Genomic DNA, 23,133 nt, shown 5'->3' with positions numbered 1-23,133 from the left:
TTTTTAAATTATAAACTCTCTTACTCTCTATGTTATGAAGTATATTAACATAGTTACACTGCCAGTCATGTTCTTCTGGCTAGAGTCAATAGAGTCCATGCATTTCAACATAAATTGCTCGGATTCAGTAAAACATCAACAAAACCTGTTGAACATGTTCTGAGAGATATGCAATGCATCATCCATAACCAAAACTGGAAACCAAGTTATTTTGTAAGGAGGGGAAATGCTAATAAGTCATTAATGGTCTAAAATATGAATACAGAAAAGCTTGTATGCAATATAAACAGTAACTCACTGTCATCACAGTAAGAAGTCTTGAGCTGTATATTGTAAAAACCTATTTCCTCAAACCTTTTGTAAGGAAAAACCCTTTGAACTCAATAAAAATTCACATTCAAACATTCTAACATCCATTTCCTAATTCATCCTCTTCCATATCCAACAAACTGGCAATTTATGCAGCTGTTCATTGCCCTTTTGAAAGAACTGTAATTCAACATGAATCTGCACCTGGAAAGTGTGACCCTTGGAAACTAAGCTTAAGTTTGATACCCTTTGGCTTCAGTTTGATACCCTTTGGAGAAATGGATCACCTACAACAAACTGAATGAGATCCTTCAGTGTTGGTAAACCTGACAGCTCAGAGGTTGTTTCACTGACTGTGCCATTGACGGTGCCTGTCTGTTTCTCTGAATTGAAAAAAAAAAAAATGGCCCCACTGATTTTCTTTCCGTTAACAAAACACATCTTCAATTTATAAACTTAACGAGGAGACAACTACTGTAACTGCTACAATGTTGGTTTTGACACTTGTACACAATGTTTAAATCCTTCAGGTCAATCATTTTACAATGTAGGTACATCATAAGTTCATTTTCCTTCGAAATATAGGAACTGGCTAATACAACATGAGAGTACAACTGGCTACAGCAACACTGAAAAGTAAAGGGGAGGACACAACTGGTTCAGTGCGTGCATTGAAATATGCTTTTATTCATGTTGCTCTAAAATGCAAACTGAAAATGAACTGATCAGTGATTTATGAATTCAATATCATAGACGTACGCTCAAGTAAATTTTGCTTAAGACAACAAACATTTCTAAAGGGATCTCTCAGTCTATACCAGGTGAACATTGCATGCAGATGCCACCACTGTTCTTTTGGGCATTTGAATTTTTGGTAAACCCATTATGAAATGTCAATATAGCTTCAACATTCTCTCACTAGAAACCCTAGTTCCCCAGATGATAACCAGTTAGGATAAACAATGACATATACCATAAGCAACTACATGTACTACTCATTGCACTCTGGAAGTTCATCAATGTAAGTACGGAGCCATTCAGCCACTTGAATTTCATGTGCAGTCAAAGTTGTTTGGTCAGCTACTGTGTTGCTTTCCTGTACGTCTTTAGTTGTGTATGATATATCACTAGTTAATGGGAACACCATTAACTAAGAGAAATTCTGTCAAGTTTACAGAATCCAATCCAGTGCGGATAGCATCGATTTTGTCACGTTGCAACTTAAATACTTAGTGAAGCATAACATGCTGGACTGCTCTTGCCTTGCTTTTCAATCTGAGAAATTCATTCGCAAACCCTGCTTGAGCCATCAAGAATTGGATATCATCCCTTCCTTGAAACACTTGAAGGGTGTCATCATCTGAGGCATTCTCAATCTATATATCATTGGAAGCAAACAATATTTGTGTAAGGTTGTTTTGGTTTCTTCTTAAACAAGACATTTTGTTGTGACCAGGCTTGATAGGAGTTAATGTTTAGGCATCAACATAAATTTGTAATTATTACAATCAACAGACTGTCATGCAATAACTTTAAATTTTTCAAGGTTACATGTATATCTCCCAATGTTGCAAGTTATTCTTAGGAAAATTCCACTCTTATACCTCCCCACTGCCCTTATTGTGCTAGCAACTAACTGACAAAACCCAAGGGATTTCATAAGTGGCAAGGTATTGAGAATTGCTGGGTATCATCATGAGGGACAGACAGGCTAGATAAAATTAGAAAATTAATTCAATTTTGTGATGTAATTATGAATAAAGTTTTGACTGACAAGACTTTACCTCCTGTAAACACATTTGAACAGTCAAGTCAGGTATATCAGAAATGGTCAAAGAAGATGTTATATCCCTAGTGACCAAATCAGGAGAGAAAGCTCTGGACAATCCCACCAATCCACTTCCTCCTTGAACAACTGTCAAAGCAGGAGAAATAGCCACTCTGCAAGTATTCCTCTTAGTTAACTGGCAGCAGGTGATCTCTGTCTCCTATTAATAAAATTTATGGTACTTACTTAGTCTTGGTCTAAATAATTTGGGAAATTCAGATTATTTCTACAATAATTCCTGTAAGCTGTACAAATACTACTATACTGTGCACCTTATGTGCATAAGGTCAACAGGATATTAGACCTTATTGTAATTGAATAGTGAATGTCAGGTGGAGAATTGCAGTATGATTATTGATTAGGCAGGAAAAAACATTCTTGGACTACAGTTTACATTGTAGGGCTGAGCACACTGATTTTAAAACATCTAAGTTTTTTAATTGTTGGTTGCAGAATACATGTACTTGTATAACTGGTAATGTATAATATGTATATATGGGATCAATCAAATGATTTGGGATAAAAGCCCATACTCTTCTACATTTACTATCGTTTACACATTTCCGTTAGGTTTACTCCTTATAGTAAGTTACATTGACAGACAATTAACTTCCATTTGTCTGATGCAAATAGGTTTTGATATATCTTTTTTCAATGTCTATCACGAATGCATTTATTGTTTTTACCCAGTCCCAGTGGCACCATAACATTGGAATTTACCTTTCACGATAGAATGCCAGTAACTAAATACATGTACATGCCTACATTCTAAAGGTGTTCAGTTGCCTAAAATTTCCCTACCTTCAAATAAAACATAACCGCCTGTGCCATCTGTTATGCCTTGAAGAACAAGGTTGAGATACTCTCCTTGAAGAACAAGGTTGAGATACTCTCTCGTCAAACCCTTGGCAGCTATTCGATCCTCATCAACAAAATCAATATCCAATTCTCTTCTAATGTCTATCTACCCTCTCTTCATCATCTTAAATAACTAATTCTCTCACTAACAGGGGAGACTGCTGTTGCACGCAGATAATTTGTTCTGGTTTCAGGATTTTCCTTCTGAACGGGTCCATTGCAGTTATAGGGTCCTTCTTAACAATGCTGAGTGGAGGGCACCACCTTCATTTTCTGAAAAATTATCTAAAAGATTGAGGTAAACATTGCATTCCAAAACAACAACTCACAGGCACTTTGCAACTACAATGTTTGCTTCAAGTATTCTCTACTTAGTATTTACAGGGGGTATTCAAAAACAGCATCTGCGACAAAACAAAATATCTACAATACTATGTACTCTAGATGTGTTATCAATAATCAGCAGATATATCATGTAGTAATGTCAGCATTTATAATATCTCAAATCCAGGGACATTGTCAACATTGGGTTCTCAGAGCTTCTACTACTTTTGCTGAGGGGTCATTTAGTCACCCTTGCCCAGTAAAGAAATATTGTAGAAAATATGAAATTTTGTAAAATACCTCTTTCATTCAAGATGTCTTCAGCATATGAGCAATCCAGGATTCGATTTGTTGCCTCTTTAAGGCTTGCTGAAGACTTCAAAATTTCTGCGACATCCACATCATTTACCCCTGGAAACATTTCTTTAAGGGTTTCCAATTTACTTTGCTCAGATTCACGTGTTTGGGAAGGTAACAATTCTGGGGAAACTATCAAGATACTTGCCTCCATGTAACTGGGTCCAGGCCCATCAACATCTGAAAGCAAACAAAAAAATGACAGATCATGGTGAATGAGAAGATAACATTTATCTTTAAGAAGTAGCCAGATTGACTAACATACAAAAAGAAATATTTGATACCACTAAAATTAACCGCCACCAAGTGTAGTTTTTCAATCAAAATGCAACTGACTGACTTTTATATGCATTTTCCCACTAACTGTTTTCTCATACACTAAGAGGTAAAAAGGAGCCCAAGTACAACCAGTTTCCAAATGGTTGTGACATTGGTTAAAAAAACTACCTCAGAGAGATTCAAAGTTGTCATTGCAAGTGTTAGAGGAAAAGAGGGCCATTAGTCAAGCACAACGTCTCAAACGTTCTAGAGACTGGTTGTAGCGCCTTTTAATGCGCAAAATGTTTATTGTAATGTAAGAGAACACTGTAAGATGAAGAAGTTCAAGAAAGAGTTTGTGTGACCTTTTCCAACTGTAGCTTGCATATTGACCATTTCCATCAGCTTTTAAGCATTTTCATACCAATCAAAGAAGGGAGGAAATTTGGTTAATGAATGTAAACTTACATCATGCATAATATTAATAATTATTATTAACATTATTATTATTATTATTATTATTATTATTATTATCTCATTAAGGAATGTAAGGGATACATAACAATAGCAAACATAAAGCAAGACAAACCAATAATCTGGTTGCAATCCATTGTTTGACATGTTCTTGGTGCACTTGATTCCTGAAGAGCAGATGAGCTGAAGTAATTACAGAGGGATGATTGTGTTGTGCTGCTTGCTGTGGATGTGTTGGCCGGTAGGTGTCCTGCAGGCATTAGCAACCTGAAAAAAAGAGTTTACAAACAACAAAATTGTTGTGTTTCAAGTTTTAAAAGTAGAATACCATAAGAGGCCATTTTAATCAAACTAAACTGGTGTCCAGACCTTGTTTGTATCTGAACATCGGTACAAATACATGTAGGCTCCTACTCTGGAAAACACGTTTATTTACGTCAAACAGAATCTAAAGGGCCAGACAGCAGTGTCAGAAGATGTGTTTAATATTGTTTAATACCGGCTGAGGAGTGAGCAATTAACTAATAAATACTATTCTTGCACCAGTATAAATTTTTCAGGTTATTTTTTGTAAAATATTTCTAGCTGAAACATTATCACTGGACAAAACTTACATCAATGTTGCTGATAGATGAACTATTATTAATAGTTTCTGGATTAATCTCTTCATCTGTCATAATTTCAATGTAGATGCAACTTTGTCTGTAGTTACAGGAAATCCCCTGCCCATCATAAACAGCAGACGGTCTGGTTGTTACTTTACCATTTTTCGTTCAATAAAGCGTACTTGTTTAGGTGTCAGTGGTGAGGTATGTGGCTTGTTAACAGGTGGAGAACTATTTCAAGCCTCACATATAGCACTGAGGATTTCTGAAACAGAGCTTTGCTCTTGGTATTCTATGTTCCCTTCGCACAGTTCTTGAAAGGACTTATATTGCCATGGTTCATCTGGTCTCTCCATGACTGTTTTATAGCAAAGACCCTGCACCAATTTTCTCTTTTTCTGAGGTGTGGCTGTGGGCCGGTTGAAAGGAAGTCTAGATGTTCGTCTCTGAGATGCTCGCTGCCTGCGAGATATTGTTCCATTCTGGCAATAACTCCTTATGAGGTGGCTCACATTGGACCTTGCTTGGTCAACTGTTGCGCTACATGGCCACTGACTCTTGATGGCCTCCACCAAATATATTCCACAAGGCATCAGCAACTAGTAAATTATTCATATTAGAAGGCTCAAATAGTGGTCAATGTGACTCCATCATTGAAATAATAACAATAAAAAGCAATCTTATTGCATTTGGAATAGCTTTGGAAGTGCTCAAAGGTCGACGGAACAACTTCGAACATTTTTGGTGACGTTTGGAAGTCTAAAGAAAATCATCAAGCTTATCCGTAGGGCTTTCACAAAGATTCAAGTTGCCAGCTATATAAAAGGAGTAGGTGGGGAATCAAACAGCTATTTCTTTTGTTCCATTTTCCTCTATTTCCCTATGAAAGTAGCCATGGTTTATGTTTATAGTAGCCCTTAATGACAACCCTCTATTCAGAAGTCGCTTGGACGTTTCTGGAAATTCTGGTCGCGAAAGAATGAAAATCTCACGCACTTGGCTCACAAAAAGTTGGCAGATGTACCTTAATACAGAAGGTACAAGTGCATGTCATGAAAAAACTACTGACCTGAATGATCTGAATTGTTTGTGGACAAATGTTGCCTTTCCTTTTCTCCTTAATACAAAATATCACCATCTCTGAAATCAGAGATACAACTTATGAGTTACCTGTAAATGTATGAACAGGTCAGGCTAGCATCCTTGAGAAAACTGTGATTAATAAATTTAACAACAAGAGATGAGCAAAGCTAAACGTACATACCGTAACAAAGTTACATCTTTTATTTCACTACAATCTTGATTAAAAATCGTACTCTTCCAATGTCCGAGGCAGCGCAAAATACTACAACAAAACGTAAACTTCGGCGTAAGCGTTATGCAAATTCTGAGCGTATCGGCGAGGCATGGTGCCTTGCATTCTGTGCTTTGGGCATTGCTATTCTAAAAGATCGCAACTAACTATCTTTCCTCCTTGTCTTTGCGACACTGGGCGAATCAACAGTCGGGATACAGTGGCTCCTTTTTCCATCGATTAACAAGGAACCTCCGCCATGATTGGGAAGTCGCACGTGGAAATTTTGGCGCCAAACTGAACTTACTTTCCGGCTCTATCGTACATGAAGTAGGTTTACTGCCGACAGTATAATTCGATGCCTCCTATACGACGACTTGTTAGAACCCCATGGACACATGTTTGTTTGTAAGGCATATATATGGACTTTTGTTGTGCGCATATATATGCGCGTTTGTAAGAAATTGGTCATATACTTGGGAATAAAAACCCCACAAAGCAGGAAAGAACGCAAGTATACGTGGCAAAAAAACGCACGTAAATCGTGGAGCAGGAATGATTGGAAGTATACGTGGCAAAATTTTGAAACAAATAGCCAACCATAAGAATAGACGCTCATTTTATACAAAATGGTAATCAGGGGTGATGCACCTGTTCTAAAGTCAAGTTCCTTGGAATATGATTGTAAGCAGCAGTTTGATCAATATATAAAGCAACTAAAGTATCATTGTATTTGTGGATGAGAGACTTTATCACGTGTTAATGGCACCGTATAAATAACTTATTGACAGAAATCAAGCAAAACTAATAACTGGCTAATGACTGGCAACTGACAATTTGACTAACAATAAACGACTGTTTAACTGGGACAATAGATGGATTGAAATGCACCAATGACATTACGAGTCTTCATAACAAATAACACCACGGCTTAACTGACAGATGGCCAGTAACATCGCGACTTAATTGACCAATCTAGTCAATAACCAGAGTTTAATACCATCAACTGGCGTGATACAACTCACTTTGACTCTGAAGATGACTACAGCAGAAGTTGAGAAATGTCAGTCACTGTCAACAACAACAGTCATATTCAGGACTACGTTCACTTGAACAATCATACTCAACCTACTTTTGACAATTTTAGCCAATACCCTACTCATGTTGACTCTGATTGACAATTCTGTGTAATGTTGAACAGACCCTTCTTATGCAAACATGTTATGATGGCATGTAGCTTTAGCTGGGTCATTGATATACTGACGAGTGACCTGATCAAATTAAAAAGCAAAAGCAGCACATAGATGAGTTGGTTACTTGAGTCATATTTCAAGCCTTCAGTCTTTAGCTGGTCTGTTCCAGCACTTTTGTTGTATTTAAATGTCTTCAAGACATGTTCCATTTCCTCTACTGCTGGTGAATCTTCGTTCACCATAACGTTAACATGTATATTCAGGTCAATAGCCGCTTTCACTATCAGTGCAAGTTTGATGTCTTCTTGCAGTGATTCAGATTGTACTACATTTGTTGTTGCAATGTGTATATTGTAGAAATCTCTTACTTTCAACATTTTCGTCTTCATTCCGTTGTTCTGAGGTATGAGCAAGGTTTCTAGTACCAGATGAGGTAGTGGACAGGGACAAACTGTCACAGCCAGTAACATACCTTTGACCTCAGCCTGACTGGTCACTGAGGGACATATCTCTTGTAGACCCACATGACGGATTATGTGGTATCCCATCTTCTTTGTCTGCTTAATGTCAAGTGTGTCAGTGCTCCACTATCGAGATGACTGAAGAAGGTGACATGGACTAGCACTACATAATATACCAACAGCAACATACTCTCCTCGCTCATTTCTTGTTGACTTCTTTTTCCTCAACAGCTGAAGTATACTACCCATACAACTAGACTTCCTAACTCATCAAATGTTATATCAATATCTAGAAAAGCTACACAAAACGCACCAGAAATGCCTCAAGTATAAAGAGAAATATGTTGCAAATAAAGTTTCTTGTCTTCACTGGAGCAGATCGTGAACACTTAACCTTCAGATGCAATTGATCGAATAATTATTAATGATGATGATGGTGTTAATCTCTGTTACTTGCGAGCCATGTAACCTTTCATTTGGTTTTGCAGGAGGAACTAACTTGGCTGAACTTGACTTGTTCTGGATGAGGCGAAGAATTGCCCTTGTTAGCCAAGAACCAGTGTTATTTGCCACAACAATAGCGAACAACATTGCATATGGACGTGAAGCAACTCAAGAGGAGGTATATAAAATTAACAGCACTTTAGTTGGTATCTTGAAACAAAGCAAGTTTTATTTGTCTGTTTAGAAAAAGAATATATAAAACTTCCAACTTTAAATATTCAAACATATTTTAAAGTAAATATTCCATACGATACAAGACCATCACAGTTGGGTAATGCAGCTGAAAAAACAGTTTTGACAAACAAACATGAAAAAAAAATCGGCTGTAACAGGATTCAGACATACATTCAATACTGGGGTCAAATTTAATCAAACATTTGCAAGTGCAATTTACGAATTTAAAAAAATGACTACACTAACTTGTAAGTTTTATTAAATTGACCCCTGTTGAACTGGTGCTCTGAGCTGTGGGTTGATTATCACTTGATCACTTTGGAAGCGACTGAGTCTAGAGAAGGTATCCAGGCATTTATAGGATGTATGATGAGACAAGGAATTTGAACTCCAAGCCCTTTGCAGAACTTGGTCATGTGCTTATGGTACCACTTAACTTGTCTTGTTGAATGGCAAACTATCTGAGCATTCATTCAGATCACAAAGCTTTGAGTGCAATCAGCTGAAGCCCTTATAGTTAATTAAAACGTCTTTTCAAGTCTTCTAGTCAAATCATTGCAGAAACACAATAATTAAACTTGGAATGCTTCCCTTAAGGTTGGGGGAAAATGTGTGAATACGAATAAAATGTGCGTATAACTGTGTTCGCATTAAATAATCAGCCTATTGCCATTTCATGATCAAGGCAGTACTGTTAAGACTGTTAAGGTGTTTAAAGCATCCAATACTCATTATACTTTGTAGATAGAGGAAGTTGCAAAACAGGCTAATGCTCATGACTTTATAACAACATTTGAGGTAAGAACTGAGTGATGTGAAACAGTTTCTATGCAAAAACAGTCTAGTATACAAGTGTCAAGACATACGTCACTGAATGCTAAATAAAAATTGCAGTGGAGAAAACAAACAATATTTTTCTTTCTGTAATACTTTCATTTAATTGTTGTGAAAATGTGTGTTTAAACCATGTTGATATCTTGATAATGTCAATGTATTAATAACGTAGTATTATATTCATTAAAGAAACTTGAAGTGTATGGGCTTGGTAGGGATTCCCTTCAATGGTTTACCTCTTATTTGAAGGACAGATGTCAACTTGTTAAGCTGGGAGATAAACAGTCAAGTGTCGCTTTTGTTCGTCATGTTATTCCCCAGGGATCCATACTTGGCCCCTTGTTATTTATCGTCTTTATCAATGACCTACCGCTTTATGTCACTTCATCAAGAATTGATTTGTATGCCGATGATACAACGCTGACTTCCAGTACGAACTATAGCTCTATTGGAAGGTAAGAGGGTACTCTGAACTCGTCAATTGCCGAAATCGTCGAACAAACTGCCAATTAATGAAGGTAAAACCAAGGCTATGCTCATCACTGGCAAGAGTCTCCCCTCAAAGATCAATGAAGAAATTACTTGAACTATTAAAGGAACTGAACTCGAACTCGTTCCCAATGCGAAGCTCTTAGGTCTCGAAATTGACTCTGAACTCTCATTTACTTCCCACGTAGAGAAACTTTGAAAAAAGCTGTCTCAGCGAATTGGCGTATTGAAAAGATAAGATCTTGCCTGCCCATGAAACAAAGGCTATTGTATTATAATACTACGATAAGATCTGTATTGCATTATGTCAGTTCAATCTGGACTAGTTGTGATAAGGAGAATTTAAGCCGTGTTTTTATGCTACAAAAGAGAGCAGCAAGGGTAATTTCCTATGCTAATAACCAGGCGTCTAGTGTTAAGCTTTTTAATAGTCTACAGTGGCTTCCTTTCTATGTAGAAGTGAAAATAGCTAAATGTTGTGTGGCATACAAACGCATCAAGGGTGAAGTTCCCTTATATATTGAAGACTCCTTAAGACTCAACAGTCAGCAACATAGTCGTGTAACTAGATATAGTAATATAAATTTTATTTGCCCAAAATTTAATCGGGTGACCGACGGCGGTAGGATGTTCGCAGTTTCTACTTGCCAACTCTAGAACAGCTTAAGTCTAGAACTTAGAAATGCAGTATAACTAGAATCCTTTAAGAATAATTATCGAAATATCTTATTTAAAGAGCTGCAGGAATTACACCATTTCATAGTTTAATCATATTCTTGCATATATTTCACTAGCCATATCATTAGCTCTTATACTCATTCATATTGATGTAGAACTTCTATATTTCCTTAGTTTTATTTATTTTGTACTTAGACTTTGTACATTCGGAATCTTATGTTTTTTTTGTAATTTTAATTTAGATAGAGGGCCACAAGTTTACTAGTTTCTGTAACTATTCCATGTTACCCTCTTTAAATAAAGTGTATTATTACTATTATTATTAATGAATATTCTTAACTTCATGCTACATGTGGATGTTAGGCCAATAAAGTACGTGGAATGGTTAACTAATAGCCAAAGGTATACCTTTGTTCTTATTGAAGAAGGTTTTATAGTAGTAATTTTTCTTTAGGAAGGTTATCAGACTGAAGTTGGTGAACGTGGTGTGAAGCTGTCTGGAGGCCAAAAGCAACGTGTAGCTATAGCACGAGCTCTTCTGATGGATCCTGAGATTCTCCTGCTTGATGAGGTAAATTATGTTGGTGAAATCATCATAAAATCATTATATAAGGAATGCTAGGTTCAAAAGTTAGTGAGCAAATTGACTTTTCATCCTCTGATTAGGTCTCACTGTCAACTGTAGAAGCAAATTAGCCTGTTGTACGGAGGGCGGGGGGACCTAATGCAGGAGAGTTAGTTACCCGGATTAGGGGAAATAATATTCACTCGAAGTACATTTGACATGTGTATGTTATTGTACGGTTGCAGGTAAGTTAAGAAACTGCTGCAATACACTGTAGTTGCAGAATGCAGTCAGCTGCCTTCTTATGAAACCATTAATTAAGGCCTTAGGGGTTTTGACTCTTTTTAACACGGACTGGAGCAGTGCAGACGTGTGTTTTAGTGTGAGTGTGGAACAAGACATATTCCGTTTAAAAATATTTCTTGACATTGTTTTAGGCAACAAGCGCATTGGATGCAGAAAGTGAGCATTTTGTTAAAGAAGCCATTGACCGTGCCATGATAAACAGAACAGTTCTTGTAATTGCACATAGACTGTCTACAGTGCGAAATGCTGACCAAGTATGTTGCAACTAATTTTTAATATTTGTATAATATCTTAAGTTAGATGTGGGTATCCCCAGAGTTACTACCCTTCTTTTCTAAGTGCCATTGTCACTGAATAATATAGGTTTTTGTAGTTATTGAGTGCAGAACATTGGTATCCAGACCGTGTTGTTTAAAGCTGGGTTTAAATAACCCAGAGTCATTGCAAAATTTGAACTCAGATATGAAAGCTCTAAAAGCTAATGTACAGTTCCAGAAAATATCCATTCATCTCCCCCATGGAGGTGCCGTTCCAGAAATTGCCTACAGTCCAACCTCCATGTGCGACCACTTCTCGTAAGCAACCACCTCCCTTAAGCGACCACCCGTCCTAAACAACAAAACTGGCCCAGTCAAAGGCCCACAGTTGACGCATTCTCTGATCTCTATGTTCGCTGTGTGCACTATGCTGCTTGGAATATGTGAAGAACTTAAGTGAAAACACGGAACTACATATGGCCTAAATTAGAAATTGCATACAATAAATTATCTTCCAAAATGTAGATGTGTCGAGACCACTTCTCGGAAGATTCCCCCCTATGGTTCGATTCTTGTAAGCGACCACCTCCCGTAAACGACCACTAAGTCTTTGTATTTTGGGTGGTCGCTTATGGGAGGTTCGAGTGTAGGCAAAAAATGCTCCTTAACAAAGGAAAAGGAATTCCATATTAATATTTAACCCTGTTTTAGTGCTTTTCAGCCTTTGACAACTAGCCCCAGACATTTACCCTTACAAAGATAGATTTTGAGAAAATTCACATCTTAACCAACCTTATTTTGTTATTTAGGTTTTAGTGATTGAAAAGGGCCGTATTGTTGAGCGTGGTACTCATGAGACATTGTTGGCTCGGGCAGGTGTATATAAAAAACTGGTTTTACGGCAGCTTAGCACATCTCACAACACAGCTGCTGCTTTAGATGACAGCTTTGATCTGGATCTGTTAAAGCCTGGTGAACCCAATATTTTAGAAGGCGATGAACCCTAATACTTCATGCTGTTGTCATTATAGTCATAAATAAGCATAGTTAAGTAGGCTGATTATTGACCCTGCAATAAATGTTTGAATAATAGATTGGTGCTTGTTTACTTGTTTGAATTGGCTGGTTTTTAACCCACCTCTGAGCCACCTTGCTAAACTTAAGGAAAGTTGCATTGTGCAGAATCAGGAAAGTTGATGTTGTAACCACGGGACTCTAAGGCAGAAACATTGTCTTCAACATAAGCAACGTATTTTTAATTCCAAGAAGTCTTGCAGAACGAGTTTTAATCTGCCATTTGAAATCCACTCTGTTAAACTGCTCTTTCAACAGTGCAAGACAAAGTCAATAGATTTCAGGATTGTACAGGATTTTAGCACATACAAAGGATTTAGAATTTTCTTATGGGCAATCCTGATACTTCTTACTGTGGATTTGTTCTCATGCAGACGGTTGGCTTTTGTAATCCATCTTTTTGTATGACATCTTTAATGCTCTTCTATTTGAAGGCAAACAATGAGTGCTTTAGCCTTCGATATTATAGCACGCGCATATATGAGTGGCATTTGCACCTACTCAGCAGAGGGCAGCAGAAAGCTGTCATATCTTAACAAAGTACTCTCTCCAGTCAACAACTGTGCCATCATATACGACCTACTTCAGTACCAATACGATCGATGGCTGTTTAAAACAATTACAAGAGCCCTCCAGGAATCATTCCTTGCACCTGGCAATGGCAGCAACTTTATTTAATAGACGCTGTTTGCTCGTATGGCTTTTCATCCTTCTTTCTTAGCATCAGTTCGTACCAATGGACTTTTCTGTGGCCACCCTTTGAAGAGGAAGCCAGGTCTTGCATGTGGGCCTAAAGATTTGCCTGTCCTGGCAACATTGCACTTCACACACAAGTTTGGTTATTTCACTGGAGGAAAAACCAATCGTTGGCATCATCACTTGTTCGGTAATAGGCAAGAACCCCGCAGGCAAAAATGTGATCACCTGCTTTATTATTTTGAATTCTAGCAACGTGGCACATTACATCTGCATATGCTCTCATCGTTTGGGTTCACAATATTACTGTCATCAGAGTAAATCTTCTGCATGTATCTGTCCCATGGGAGAATGCACCTGACGACTTTCTTGTGGCAAATACACAGACATTGGATAAGTCCTCCTGACCACTTTGCGACCAACCAGATTCTTTCTTCACCGATAGCCAGTGTGAGATTTCTCTCCACTTCCGCTACATGCAGGACAGTGGTGACAAAAACCTGCGGGGCTATCTTACCACTCTCTTGGCAGCCTGAAATGTCAGATGGATGTAAAAGTTTCAGACAGCAAGGAACTGTTGTTAAAATAATTATGTATCATCTTATGTGACCAAAATGCACGAAGCAGCCACTAGTGAAGTTTGTACTCTCGTAACATCACCGAATACCAGGCTGCCCATTCTTTTCTCAGAATAATGGTACTATTGGAGCCTGAAATAATTTTCGAGCTAAGTAGCATCAAAGTCTGCTGGACAGACAAGCTGACCAAGCAATTCAGAGTTTCCTTTCCTGGCCAGACAGCAAACAACAACCTCTATCTACAATGGCCCAGGCATTAAGAGAATCTGTTGCTCTTACAGTGGCTTCGAACGTAACCACAGCAACAATGCTTCCACCATGAAGAGCTATGAGGAAGATTGTTACTTGGTTTGAGTCAAGTTTGTGTCCCTTTTCCCATCTACGTCCTTCTAGGCCTACATCCTGGCACCGTCCAAATCTGTCCCCTCCAGCTAAAACATGATTGCCTGACATGGCAACCACATGCTGTCGATCAGCATCCTAGAAACACCTCTTCTTTCTGATGACAATGGAGATTTTGGGTTCTTTTTTCAGTTCCCATGTGACAAAACATGTGGACTCTAATACACCTAAATGAATGAATGAATGATAACTTTATTTATACAAGGTTAAAAACATCACTCTAACATGGAAAATTAATTAAAAATTCTCAAAAACTGTTCTACACATTTGCCGTGTGGGAGTACTGATCAGAAAACCATCTATAGGAACTTCTCTTAAAGAAACCTAAGGAATGTGATTTACGTATTTCCTCAGGAAGACTCCATAGAAGAGCGCCACTGTAACTGAAGCTACACTTCAGGTATTCAGTTCTTGGTTTTTGGTTTTTTTTTGTGCGAAAATAGTAATTCGGTGTTCTTGGGGCAAACAAATTACAGAGATAGGCTGTGGGGAGATTATAAATGCACTTGTACATTAAATTAGCCTTTTGTTTAGCCCTTCTAACCGATAAATTGTCCCAACCAAGCTAGCCTGCGAACAGCAGACGCATTTCCGGTCGTCGCTTCTCTCCCTCCGAAAAATAGCTATTTTTCGGAGGGAGAGAAGCGACGACCGGAAATGTGTCTGCTGTTCGCAGGCTACAACCAAGCGAGTTAAGAAGAAATCAACCTTGGTCATCCAAGGCCAGAGAAGACAAATTAGATCCGGCTGGAACTGTACAAACGGTCCATATAAAGAAGCAGGCAAAGACCACCTATGGAAGCCCAGCTACATGGCCATTGCACCAAACAAATGTGCTCTGGGGTCTTTTGTATATTAGAGTCTCTTCGTGACGCCGACAATTTTCTCCTTTCCACAGAATGCAATTTTCCATGAGTTTAGCAGGTTGGTTCAGGGGTGGGTTAAAAACCAGCCAATTCAAAAACGTTCCAGCAAGGATCCAACTGATGTCAATCGAGTATTGAAACATGAAATCACTTACTGGTGTCATACTATATAGCACTCAATTATTATACTAAGTTTTGCTGGAGATGGAGCCAGGTGAAAGGCTAGAATTATTTGAATTAATTTGAGATCATCTCTGCATTGATGAGAGATAAACGTGTTGACACTTTATTTCCTCAAATGGCATCCAGGTTCTTGTTTAAAATACTGGGCCAAAAGGATAACGGGAAGGTAATACTTATTGTAATTAGCCAAGGGCAAAGGCTGAAGGACCAATTAATTAGACACATAATAATAAGAACTCTGTAAGCACTTGGAGTTAAAGAGAACTTGTTCTGATCATGACTGCACAGGGAAGAAAATCGTCGCCGAAATCGTCGAACAAACTGCCAATTAATGAAGGTAAAACCAAGGCTATGCTCATCACTGGCAAGAGTCTCCCCTCAAAGATCAATGAAGAAATTACTTGAACTATTAAAGGAACTGAACTCGAACTCGTTCCCAATGCGAAGCTCTTAGGTCTCGAAATTGACTCTGAACTCTCATTTACTTCCCACGTAGAGAAACTTTGAAAAAAGCTGTCTCAGCGAATTGGCGTATTGAAAAGATAAGATCTTGCCTGCCCATGAAACAAAGGCTATTGTATTATAATACTACGATAAGATCTGTATTGCATTATGTCAGTTCAATCTGGACTAGTTGTGATAAGGAGAATTTAAGCCGTGTTTTTATGCTACAAAAGAGAGCAGCAAGGGTAATTTCCTATGCTAATAACCAGGCGTCTAGTGTTAAGCTTTTTAATAGTCTACAGTGGCTTCCTTTCTATGTAGAAGTGAAAATAGCTAAATGTTGTGTGGCATACAAACGCATCAAGGGTGAAGTTCCCTTATATATTGAAGACTCCTTAAGACTCAACAGTCAGCAACATAGTCGTGTAACTAGATATAGTAATATAAATTTTATTTGCCCAAAATTTAATCGGGTGACCGACGGCGGTAGGATGTTCGCAGTTTCTACTTGCCAACTCTAGAACAGCTTAAGTCTAGAACTTAGAAATGCAGTATAACTAGAATCCTTTAAGAATAATTATCGAAATATCTTATTTAAAGAGCTGCAGGAATTACACCATTTCATAGTTTAATCATATTCTTGCATATATTTCACTAGCCATATCATTAGCTCTTATACTCATTCATATTGATGTAGAACTTCTATATTTCCTTAGTTTTATTTATTTTGTACTTAGACTTTGTACATTCGGAATCTTATGTTTTTTTTGTAATTTTAATTTAGATAGAGGGCCACAAGTTTACTAGTTTCTGTAACTATTCCATGTTACCCTCTTTAAATAAAGTGTATTATTACTATTATTATTAATGAATATTCTTAACTTCATGCTACATGTGGATGTTAGGCCAATAAAGTACGTGGAATGGTTAACTAATAGCCAAAGGTATACCTTTGTTCTTATTGAAGAAGGTTTTATAGTAGTAATTTTTCTTTAGGAAGGTTATCAGACTGAAGTTGGTGAACGTGGTGTGAAGCTGTCTGGAGGCCAAAAGCAACGTGTAGCTATAGCACGAGCTCTTCTGATGGATCCTGAGATTCTCCTGCTTGATGAGGTAAATTATGTTGGTGAAATCATCATAAAATCATTATATAAGGAATGCTAGGTTCAAAAGTTAGTGAGCAAATTGACTTTTCATCCTCTGATTAGGTCTCACTGTCAACTGTAGAAGCAAATTAGCCTGTTGTACGGAGGGCGGGGGGACCTAATGCAGGAGAGTTAGTTACCCGGATTAGGGGAAATAATATTCACTCGAAGTACATTTGACATGTGTATGTTATTGTACGGTTGCAGGTAAGTTAAGAAACTGCTGCAATACACTGTAGTTGCAGAATGCAGTCAGCTGCCTTCTTATGAAACCATTAATTAAGGCCTTAGGGGTTTTGACTCTTTTTAACACGGACTGGAGCAGTGCAGACGTGTGTTTTAGTGTGAGTGTGGAACAAGACATATTCCGTTTAAAAATATTTCTTGACATTGTTTTAGGCAACAAGCGCATTGGATGCAGAAAGTGAGCATTTTGTTAAAGAAGCCATTGACCGTGCCATGATAAACAGAACAGTTCTTGTAATTGCACATAGACTGTCTACAGTGCGAAATGCTGACCAAGTATGTTGCAACTAATTTTTAATATTTGTATAATATCTTAAGTTAGATGTGGGTATCCCCAGAGTTACTACCCTTCTTTTCTAAGTGCCATTGTCACTGAATAATATAGGTTTTTGTAGTTATTGAGTGCAGAACATTGGTATCCAGACCGTGTTGTTTAAAGCTGGGTTTAAATAACCCAGAGTCATTGCAAAATTTGAACTCAGATATGAAAGCTCTAAAAGCTAATGTACAGTTCCAGAAAATATCCATTCATCTCCCCCATGGAGGTGCCGTTCCAGAAATTGCCTACAGTCCAACCTCCATGTGCGACCACTTCTCGTAAGCAACCACCTCCCTTAAGCGACCACCCGTCCTAAACAACAAAACTGGCCCAGTCAAAGGCCCACAGTTGACGCATTCTCTGATCTCTATGTTCGCTGTGTGCACTATGCTGCTTGGAATATGTGAAGAACTTAAGTGAAAACACGGAACTACATATGGCCTAAATTAGAAATTGCATACAATAAATTATCTTCCAAAATGTAGATGTGTCGAGACCACTTCTCGGAAGATTCCCCCCTATGGTTCGATTCTTGTAAGCGACCACCTCCCGTAAACGACCACTAAGTCTTTGTATTTTGGGTGGTCGCTTATGGGAGGTTCGAGTGTAGGCAAAAAATGCTCCTTAACAAAGGAAAAGGAATTCCATATTAATATTTAACCCTGTTTTAGTGCTTTTCAGCCTTTGACAACTAGCCCCAGACATTTACCCTTACAAAGATAGATTTTGAGAAAATTCACATCTTAACCAACCTTATTTTGTTATTTAGGTTTTAGTGATTGAAAAGGGCCGTATTGTTGAGCGTGGTACTCATGAGACATTGTTGGCTCGGGCAGGTGTATATAAAAAACTGGTTTTACGGCAGCTTAGCACATCTCACAACACAGCTGCTGCTTTAGATGACAGCTTTGATCTGGATCTGTTAAAGCCTGGTGAACCCAATATTTTAGAAGGCGATGAACCCTAATACTTCATGCTGTTGTCATTATAGTCATAAATAAGCATAGTTAAGTAGGCTGATTATTGACCCTGCAATAAATGTTTGAATAATAGATTGGTGCTTGTTTACTTGTTTGAATTGGCTGGTTTTTAACCCACCTCTGAGCCACCTTGCTAAACTTAAGGAAAGTTGCATTGTGCAGAATCAGGAAAGTTGATGTTGTAACCACGGGACTCTAAGGCAGAAACATTGTCTTCAACATAAGCAACGTATTTTTAATTCCAAGAAGTCTTGCAGAACGAGTTTTAATCTGCCATTTGAAATCCACTCTGTTAAACTGCTCTTTCAACAGTGCAAGACAAAGTCAATAGATTTCAGGATTGTACAGGATTTTAGCACATACAAAGGATTTAGAATTTTCTTATGGGCAATCCTGATACTTCTTACTGTGGATTTGTTCTCATGCAGACGGTTGGCTTTTGTAATCCATCTTTTTGTATGACATCTTTAATGCTCTTCTATTTGAAGGCAAACAATGAGTGCTTTAGCCTTCGATATTATAGCACGCGCATATATGAGTGGCATTTGCACCTACTCAGCAGAGGGCAGCAGAAAGCTGTCATATCTTAACAAAGTACTCTCTCCAGTCAACAACTGTGCCATCATATACGACCTACTTCAGTACCAATACGATCGATGGCTGTTTAAAACAATTACAAGAGCCCTCCAGGAATCATTCCTTGCACCTGGCAATGGCAGCAACTTTATTTAATAGACGCTGTTTGCTCGTATGGCTTTTCATCCTTCTTTCTTAGCATCAGTTCGTACCAATGGACTTTTCTGTGGCCACCCTTTGAAGAGGAAGCCAGGTCTTGCATGTGGGCCTAAAGATTTGCCTGTCCTGGCAACATTGCACTTCACACACAAGTTTGGTTATTTCACTGGAGGAAAAACCAATCGTTGGCATCATCACTTGTTCGGTAATAGGCAAGAACCCCGCAGGCAAAAATGTGATCACCTGCTTTATTATTTTGAATTCTAGCAACGTGGCACATTACATCTGCATATGCTCTCATCGTTTGGGTTCACAATATTACTGTCATCAGAGTAAATCTTCTGCATGTATCTGTCCCATGGGAGAATGCACCTGACGACTTTCTTGTGGCAAATACACAGACATTGGATAAGTCCTCCTGACCACTTTGCGACCAACCAGATTCTTTCTTCACCGATAGCCAGTGTGAGATTTCTCTCCACTTCCGCTACATGCAGGACAGTGGTGACAAAAACCTGCGGGGCTATCTTACCACTCTCTTGGCAGCCTGAAATGTCAGATGGATGTAAAAGTTTCAGACAGCAAGGAACTGTTGTTAAAATAATTATGTATCATCTTATGTGACCAAAATGCACGAAGCAGCCACTAGTGAAGTTTGTACTCTCGTAACATCACCGAATACCAGGCTGCCCATTCTTTTCTCAGAATAATGGTACTATTGGAGCCTGAAATAATTTTCGAGCTAAGTAGCATCAAAGTCTGCTGGACAGACAAGCTGACCAAGCAATTCAGAGTTTCCTTTCCTGGCCAGACAGCAAACAACAACCTCTATCTACAATGGCCCAGGCATTAAGAGAATCTGTTGCTCTTACAGTGGCTTCGAACGTAACCACAGCAACAATGCTTCCACCATGAAGAGCTATGAGGAAGATTGTTACTTGGTTTGAGTCAAGTTTGTGTCCCTTTTCCCATCTACGTCCTTCTAGGCCTACATCCTGGCACCGTCCAAATCTGTCCCCTCCAGCTAAAACATGATTGCCTGACATGGCAACCACATGCTGTCGATCAGCATCCTAGAAACACCTCTTCTTTCTGATGACAATGGAGATTTTGGGTTCTTTTTTCAGTTCCCATGTGACAAAACATGTGGACTCTAATACACCTAAATGAATGAATGAATGATAACTTTATTTATACAAGGTTAAAAACATCACTCTAACATGGAAAATTAATTAAAAATTCTCAAAAACTGTTCTACACATTTGCCGTGTGGGAGTACTGATCAGAAAACCATCTATAGGAACTTCTCTTAAAGAAACCTAAGGAATGTGATTTACGTATTTCCTCAGGAAGACTCCATAGAAGAGCGCCACTGTAACTGAAGCTACACTTCAGGTATTCAGTTCTTGGTTTTTGGTTTTTTTTTGTGCGAAAATAGTAATTCGGTGTTCTTGGGGCAAACAAATTACAGAGATAGGCTGTGGGGAGATTATAAATGCACTTGTACATTAAATTAGCCTTTTGTTTAGCCCTTCTAACCGATAAATTGTCCCAACCAAGCTAGCCTGCGAACAGCAGACGCATTTCCGGTCGTCGCTTCTCTCCCTCCGAAAAATAGCTATTTTTCGGAGGGAGAGAAGCGACGACCGGAAATGTGTCTGCTGTTCGCAGGCTACAACCAAGCGAGTTAAGAAGAAATCAACCTTGGTCATCCAAGGCCAGAGAAGACAAATTAGATCCGGCTGGAACTGTACAAACGGTCCATATAAAGAAGCAGGCAAAGACCACCTATGGAAGCCCAGCTACATGGCCATTGCACCAAACAAATGTGCTCTGGGGTCTTTTGTATATTAGAGTCTCTTCGTGACGCCGACAATTTTCTCCTTTCCACAGAATGCAATTTTCCATGAGTTTAGCAGGTTGGTTCAGGGGTGGGTTAAAAACCAGCCAATTCAAAAACGTTCCAGCAAGGATCCAACTGATGTCAATCGAGTATTGAAACATGAAATCACTTACTGGTGTCATACTATATAGCACTCAATTATTATACTAAGTTTTGCTGGAGATGGAGCCAGGTGAAAGGCTAGAATTATTTGAATTAATTTGAGATCATCTCTGCATTGATGAGAGATAAACGTGTTGACACTTTATTTCCTCAAATGGCATCCAGGTTCTTGTTTAAAATACTGGGCCAAAAGGATAACGGGAAGGTAATACTTATTGTAATTAGCCAAGGGCAAAGGCTGAAGGACCAATTAATTAGACACATAATAATAAGAACTCTGTAAGCACTTGGAGTTAAAGAGAACTTGTTCTGATCATGACTGCACAGGGAAGAAAATTGTTGAGCTCTACTGATACTTGTTGGTTCAAGTGCTTTACTCCTATAATATTATCGGCTACTTGGTCACTGTGCACATATCAACAAACCTGTATTATATATTTACTTTTCATCATTTGTTAACCTACTGATTCTGTAAACCATCTTATACTGTATCACCTTGAATAGTGCGAAATAAACTTGAACTTGAACTTGAGGGTGCTGAGAGGAAACATGATCTTTGTTTATATTTTAATGTCATATGTTATTGTTAGCATAGAGAATGTTGTTGTACGTTAGTCTTTTCATAGAGCAGCAATGCTCTCATGCTTATTAATAAAGTTTATTATCGAATGTGGTTGTTGTGTTATGGCAATGAATATGACATTAGCATGACCATCTCCTCCTAAGAGTCTTTGATAACTCATGGGACCCATTACATCCAGTTTTGAAGAGTAAAAAGAGCTGTTATCATATACACTCTTAAGTTTTAGTGCATCTCACGATATACAAAGACACTTGCATGGACAACTGTGGTCCTGTGATGTGGCTTTATTTCTGCTCTTGTACTTGGCACCATTAAGGTTTTTACACCTGGAATTTCCCCCAGAATTTTCCATAGCATAAAGCTACTAGGGCACTACCTTACTCTGGGTGGAATTCTATTTGATTAGAAGGTTAATGCACACCGAAATAATCTTCATATTTGAAGTTGAAAATCAGTAAGTGCCGCGGTCTCTACCGAAACTACAATAATCTACTGCTGCATTTAACCGAAAGGGGGTCGCCCTCGAATAAGCGCCCTTCTTCATCTATTGGGAGTGTCATGTACTCTACAGGCATTGCACATCAGCAATGAACAACATTAAAAAAGTTGATTTTTGCTAGCCTGAATTTCCTCGGATTACTTCAAGTCGTTATTACTCCCCGAGAGGATAAAACGACTCAAAGCAATCGGATGAAATTCAGGCTAGATTTTTGCCGTATTGCTGTGAAATGCAACACAATGGTTTGAATGGGGCATTGTAATACTGAACAGCATGTTGTTTTCAAGATCCCACATTAAGCGGTCTATATTTTGTGGTAACAACAATTTCTTTTCCGAAAATTCAAATTCCATGACGTTACAGTTTGAAAAATTAATCAATAATTTGTATGCAAAACGAACCATATCAGAAAACGAAGTAGCAAAGCCAGCATTTTTTGTCGTAATCACATGGTAGATACTAAACAAGACTTGATTTCTTCTCAACTAAACAATGATGGAGTCTTGGTTTGAGTCTGTGGGTGAACTCCAATGGTGTGAGCTTTCAAATGAAACCTTAACAATACTTTTGCACTGTATTATGTTTTTCAGCATGATAAAAAATTTGTGGA

At 38.3% G+C, this 23,133-nt stretch overlaps 2 protein-coding genes and 1 long non-coding RNA gene across 3 annotated transcripts in view; 2 read left to right on the top strand and 1 right to left on the bottom strand.

Moving 5' to 3' along the window:
* Positions 1-12,862, top strand: part of LOC140951778 (uncharacterized) — a 44,673-nt gene extending 31,811 nt beyond the window's left edge. Inside the window, exons 15-19 of the mRNA XM_073401126.1 lie at positions 8,450-8,583; positions 9,384-9,437; positions 11,095-11,211; positions 11,643-11,765; positions 12,578-12,862. Of these exons, the coding sequence (XP_073257227.1) occupies positions 8,450-8,583; positions 9,384-9,437; positions 11,095-11,211; positions 11,643-11,765; positions 12,578-12,775 (626 nt within the window). The 3' untranslated portion in view covers positions 12,776-12,862. The remainder of the gene's footprint in view (positions 1-8,449; positions 8,584-9,383; positions 9,438-11,094; positions 11,212-11,642; positions 11,766-12,577) is intronic.
* LOC140952661 (uncharacterized) lies at positions 566-2,229 on the bottom strand. Its single transcript, XR_012167376.1, has 3 exons — positions 2,094-2,229; positions 1,296-1,685; positions 566-692 (listed from the first exon to the last, which is right to left on the bottom strand). It is a non-coding gene; the product is annotated as an uncharacterized lncRNA (long non-coding RNA).
* Positions 12,863-16,892: 4,030 nt separating the features above from the next.
* On the top strand, positions 16,893-18,775 carry LOC140951796 (uncharacterized). The gene is made up of 3 exons (XM_073401144.1): positions 16,893-17,124; positions 17,556-17,678; positions 18,491-18,775. The coding sequence occupies exons 1-3, from the start codon at positions 17,095-17,097 to the stop codon at positions 18,686-18,688; spliced, it is 351 nt and encodes a 116-aa protein (XP_073257245.1). The 5' UTR covers positions 16,893-17,094; the 3' UTR covers positions 18,689-18,775.
* The last annotated feature ends 4,358 nt before the right edge of the window (positions 18,776-23,133 follow it).

Source organism: Porites lutea, chromosome 11 (genome assembly GCF_958299795.1).
Source record: "Porites lutea chromosome 11, jaPorLute2.1, whole genome shotgun sequence".
In the NCBI taxonomy this organism is placed as follows: domain Eukaryota; kingdom Metazoa; phylum Cnidaria; class Anthozoa; order Scleractinia; family Poritidae; genus Porites; species Porites lutea.
This window is presented reverse-complemented; position numbering and strand designations above follow the sequence as displayed.